The 5,736-nt window shown below is 37.2% G+C and overlaps 1 protein-coding gene across 2 annotated transcripts; it reads right to left on the bottom strand.

The window, feature by feature from the left end:
- Positions 1-718: 718 nt before the first annotated feature.
- Positions 719-5,732, bottom strand: ak2 (adenylate kinase 2). Of its 2 annotated transcripts, XM_077196127.1 has the most exons (7): positions 5,532-5,731; positions 4,227-4,352; positions 3,996-4,106; positions 3,421-3,515; positions 1,771-1,843; positions 1,489-1,684; positions 719-918 (listed from the first exon to the last, which is right to left on the bottom strand). In XM_077196127.1, the coding sequence occupies exons 1-7, from the start codon at positions 5,628-5,630 to the stop codon at positions 911-913; spliced, it is 708 nt and encodes a 235-aa protein (XP_077052242.1). In that variant the 5' UTR covers positions 5,631-5,731; the 3' UTR covers positions 719-910. The 2 variants fall into 2 exon arrangements, with proteins under 2 accessions (XP_077052242.1, XP_077052241.1); XM_077196126.1 differs by lacking the exon at positions 719-918 and having other exon boundaries at positions 1,448-1,684; positions 5,532-5,732.
- Between the last annotated feature and the right edge of the window lie 4 nt (positions 5,733-5,736).

The following is a 5,736-nucleotide window of genomic DNA, read 5'->3' as shown; positions in this document are numbered from 1 at the left end:
GCCCACTGACGTCGCTCAAAAGGGAAGTGATTGCGTGTCACAACGTTTTGACGGTTTAATAAGTCACGTCTTTTAAACTTATATTTAAAATATTTTGTGTATTATTAGTACAGCTCAGTGGCAAACACGGAAAACATTTTTAAATAAGGTGGTGTAATACAGTGGTTCTCTCAAACAGAAGCCAATTAGGCCGCTCAGCGAACTTCGAGGGGAGACCAATAAATTGCTCTAATTTAAAAACAATAAAAAAGTAAAAGATGTACAGCATTAAAATGACATCATTTGTTAGTTTATCATTATTTAATCAGAAGTACCAATGGTCAAATTAGCTTAGACAGGAAGGCCTTTGAACTGCTGGGAGCTTTGGAGTCAATAGTTTTAATATTAGGGAACCAAAAGATTATTCATTTTAACCAAAAGATTATTCATTTCAGTGAATACATCATTTGAATAATGAAATTACAATTACTTTTCCAGCTATCTGTTATCATAGTGTACACATTGATACCGACCATTTCACTGAATCCTTTAAACCAGTGCGGCAGCAAGATTGACCGATTTTTGAATATTTTAAAAAGAGCATAACTAGAAAATGAAAATATATATTCAGTCTCACCAAACTTCAGAAAGTGTTCTCAAAGTAATAAAATTAAGAAGAGGACGAACCATCCAGCATTTGGACAGTAATACAGAAACACAATGAATCAAAACCTTCATGTAAGGTAGTACAAAATAGTTTCCCAGGTTTATTGGAGGAAATCAACTGGTTTTCAGTCAAATCTGTGTTCATTACAAAAAACAATCACTACAAGGAATGATCAAAATTAACATCAGAGACACTTCCAGCTTCCCCCTTTCCCTCATCCATTATTTTCACATCTGGATCAACCTGGATGGGAGAAACTGGATTTCATACAGCTGCAGAAAAAAGAAAAAGGTCCACAAGTAAATTAATGATTCAACTCAGGACATTAATTAATCAATATTAACTAATAAAGCAATTATTTAAAATGTTTTTTTTATTTATTATTATTTTACATTCAGTAATCAAACCAAGTATTCACATGACCTCTACTGGATATCCAGCAAAACTACAAGATCCAAGTCTACTAGAAAAGTGAATTAGAAATGATTCCTGTTCTTATAAATTATTCTTCACATTTCACTTTGTAAATGGTGCAAATTAAATAACCATACCTCTTTACAGGTGTCTAGTTTAAACAAAAAGTGCTTAAGAGCCTTCAGTATATGAAGTCTGAACTTGATCATTGAGACTTTACATTTATTCTGGGTTCTACAATCAGTTATATATATTTATTATAGCCCCTTTTTTTGTCAAGAGCTCTGTTATCCATTGCCCAAAAGACAGCAGATGAATCAAAACCATGTCTAAAGACAAAACATGAGAGGAATATAATAAATTGTTATAATGCATATTAGGAAAGAGGGTATGCAGAGATGATTAGACAAAATAAACGAGATCTTTACAGGTAGCAGGAGAGAAGGCAGCGAGGATGGAGGCAAAGACGAGGTTGGGGGACTGAGAAGCATCAACAGCAGTGTGCAGGCCACGGGCACTGTAGTACTGCACTAGAGGAGACGTCAGCCGGTGATACGACTCCAGACGGGAGCGCAGAGTCGTCTCGTTGTCGTCACTGCGGCGAATAAGAGGCTCACCGGTCACCTGTGGGTGTATGGATCAGAACAAAACTTTATAGCAATGCTCGTAGATGTCATATAAATAAGAATCTGAACGGCTTTGTTTCTCACATCATCTTTCATAGGCTCTTTGGGGGGGTTGAACTCTTCATGGTAAGATCGACCACTGGACTGGTGAATGAGCCTGAGGAACGTAATGGTATATACACACACACATTACACTATATACATATATATTACACTTATTTGTTTATGGAATATTGCAGTATTTATTGTAAATGATTTATCCATGCACATCATTAATTTTTCTTATTTATGTCAATTGCATGTTATAAAGTCGCAATTGCATGTTATAAAGTCAGAATTGTGAGATATAAACTATTCTGAGAGGAAAAAAGTCCCCATTTTCCCCATAGAATTGGACTTTATAACTCGCAATTGCGACTTTATATCTCGCAATTCTGAGAAATAAAGTCAGAATTGCGAGATGTAAACTCGCAATTCTGAGAAATAAAGTCAGAATTGCGAGATGTAAACTCGCAATTGTGAGAAAAAAGTCAGAATTGTGAGATATAAAGTCGCAATTGCATGTTATAAAGTCAGAATTGCGTGATATAAACTATTCTGAGGGAAAAAAGTCCACATTTCCCCCATAGAATTAGACTTTATAACTCGCAATTGCGACTTTATATCTCACAATTCTGAGAAAATATGTCAGAATTGCGAGATATAAACTCACAATTATGTGTTATAAAGTCAGAATTGCGTGATATAAAGTCGGAATTGCGAGAAAAAAAAAGTCAGAATTCTTAGTTTTCTCTCACAATTCTGACTTTATAACACGCAATTGCGACTTTATATCTCGCAATTCTGACTTTATTTCTCAATAAACTGAAAAAGAATTTCACAATTCTGAAAAAAAGTCACAATTGTGAGATAAAAAGGTCGCAATTATTATTATTATTTATTTATTTAGTGGCAGAAACAAGCTTCCATATTAATCAGAATAACTTCTCCCTCTTACAGCGACATCTCTTCTCATCTCTGATGATGCGTTTACTCGCACAAGAGCGGGACAACCTGTCTCTCACATGTGACTGACCAATAGAAAACCACAACCATCCAATCATCCCAAAATCAAGTCCTGCTCTACATTTTTACTTGTTTGAGAAGCCGTTTCACTTGGATATACATGACAATAGGCAAGGAAAGACTATTACAACTATGCATGTTTGTTTTAAAAAAAATTTAACTCGTAATGCTTAATTAAAATATAACTGAACTTTCTGATGAAACGACTTAAGTCGGCTTAAACTCCGTCCCTGCAAGCTCAAGTTCATCTGAATCTACCTTTGAGTGCAACAGCCACATCTCAAGAACCAAACAACAGATGCATAGAAGAACCAAGTCCCTGCTCTACATTTTTTTATTTTCTGATAATCCATTACATTTGTATGTACAGTGTGTCACAATATAGGAGAACATTTTTTGTCACAACTTCAGTAGTAGTGCAGGTTTAAACAAAAGCATCATTTTCATGCTTTACAATTCTCACTTTAAAAAAAAGGAGAAAGGTGCATTTCCTTAAGTTCCAATGAAAAATGTTCCTGCCACCTCCCTCATTAAATATTACAGAGCCAAATGTTTTTGACCTCTTGTATGACCTACCAAGAATATGTGTTCTCTTATTCTTGAAATGAGTGGGATGTTCTATTCAGTGCATTCAGTACTTCCAATTTACACGCCCCTCCCTCCTCATACCTGCCACATATCCTGCGTACTAGCAGGGAGTCATCAACGGAGAATTCAACCACAGAGTCCAGTTTCTCACTACGCTTCTCCAAGAGGCTGTCCAGCTGGAAATGAGAAAGATGTACAGTACATGTTGACAGATCGTGGTGGAACTAGCCAATCAGAACTGGGTGCCCATTTCGAATCGAAGACTGTGTTAAGGTCCGTTCACACCAACAACGACAGGAGGTGTGGACGCCAACTATATTAGCGTTCACACACCAACGAACAATAATGTTGGGTTTAGTATAAGCATGCGCTGCAGTTTTGTCGCCTGCTGCTTTAAATGCTCAAGCTCTTTAAAGCAGGATAGATTCTGATTGGCTGTTAAATATTTTATCGTTCTTCAACTGGAAAAATCGGCTCTGAAAGTGATTCCCCACAATATCGTTTCTCTATGCTGTTATCCTTATAGTTGTTGACTGTGTTATTCTTTTATATTTAAGAATGATTTTTAGAACCATTTCTTCATCTTCATTGGTGTGAACGGGCCTTTATAGACGCATATGAAAAGTCAATTGTTCACGGATTGTAAAAGTCCTCACCATTTCTGCCTGTTTGACGGTACGGGGGAAACCGTCCAGCAGGAATCCATTCTTACATGCAGGCGTGTCGAGATTGTTGTCTATGAGCTCCACCACCATCTCATCACTTACCTAAAGGAAAGGTGATGAACAGAGATTCAAGTCTGGAGAAGAACAAATCTAATAGTGTCAGAATTTAAACATTAAAAAATATATATAATTGTTTAGTACACTGATTATCTATTCATATACCAGTTTGCCAGCATCCATGGTTTCCTTTAGACGCTGACCGAGTTCTGATCCAGATGCCACCATGGCCCTCAGCATGTCCCCAGTAGCTAAATGACACACACAGTACTTGTCTGCAAGCTTGGGTGCCTGTAGGGGGAGATAAAAGATTGTGGTGCAACTAGCCAATCAGAACTGGGTGCCCATTTCAAATCGAGGACTGTATTAAGGTCCGTTCAAACCAAGAACGATAGGAGGTGTGGACGTCAACTATATTAGTTAGAATAATAATGTTTTATATATATATATATATATATATATATATATATATATATATATAAACAAACAAACAAAAAATATCAGTTTCCACATAAATAAACAGCATTCCTGTTTTCAATATTGTGACTCTGAAGACTGGAGTAATGATGCTGGAAATTCAGCTTTACCACCAGAGGAATAAATTAAAATATATTAAAATAGAAAAGAGCTATTATAAATTATAATAATATTTCACAATATTACTGTTTGTTGATCAAATAAATACAGCCTGGGTGAGCATAAGAGTCTAAAAACAGTACCAAGCTTTTGAACGGTAGTGTACATATGATGAAAACTATAAATCACAATCACAATTCACAACCACATTCATGAGCCAAGTTTGAACTATTTTACTGATGTGCAACAATATTGCTCAATATCAGCAAGCAGTACTGCAAACCAAGAATGTTTTGCCAATTGATGTGAAAGATTATATTCTTTATGGTCTATTGGTTACATGGTCGTTCAACAGGACCACAACTTTCCCAGTCGTCACCAAGTTACATGCGTTGATTGTCACATAGATCATTCCACATTTGCACTGAATGAACAGTCTGATAAAGCCCAGGGCAACAGGCCACTGCTCTTAAAGAGACAGTAACATAGTGATGCATGCTGGTTCCCATGGCATAATGTTGGGTTTAGCTGAGTTCGAGGAGTATTTCAACCCAAAAATGTAAAACCTGCCGTCATTTACCCTCATATCATTGCAAACGTGTATGACTTTTTTTTCTACCGTGCAGCAGAAAAAATGTTAGACAGAATGACAGTCTCAGTCGCCATTCACTTTCGCTAAATGGAAAAATATCAATGAAAGTAAATGGTGACATTCTGTCTAACAGCTTGCTTTTGTTTTTCACAGAAGAAACAAGACCCTAATGGTTTAGAATAGCATGAGGATGTGTAACTGACAACAGATTTGTTTTTTGGGTGAATCCCTTCCTATATATCCTGCTTCTGCTGAACGGTTAAAACTAAACGAGCCACGCGGCCCTTCGCACGAACTCTCACCTGCGTCCCCTTCCCTGCTCCGGGTGGGCCGAGCAGAATGGCTCGAATGCCTTTCCGTATACCGGAGACAGTATCATCCGCTTGCGTGCTGGGGGCCATGGTTACAAGGTGTAAACGAACTAAAGACACTTCTCTCCACCACTACACACTTCGCGTCCGCAAACTCACTCAGCCGAGAAAGGAAGTGGTAACGCCTCCGATTGCT

This window comes from Siphateles boraxobius, unplaced genomic scaffold (genome assembly GCF_051911475.1).
Source record: "Siphateles boraxobius isolate OS27281-9 unplaced genomic scaffold, OSU_SipBor_1 35, whole genome shotgun sequence".
NCBI classification, from domain to species: domain Eukaryota; kingdom Metazoa; phylum Chordata; class Actinopteri; order Cypriniformes; family Leuciscidae; genus Siphateles; species Siphateles boraxobius.
This window is presented reverse-complemented; position numbering and strand designations above follow the sequence as displayed.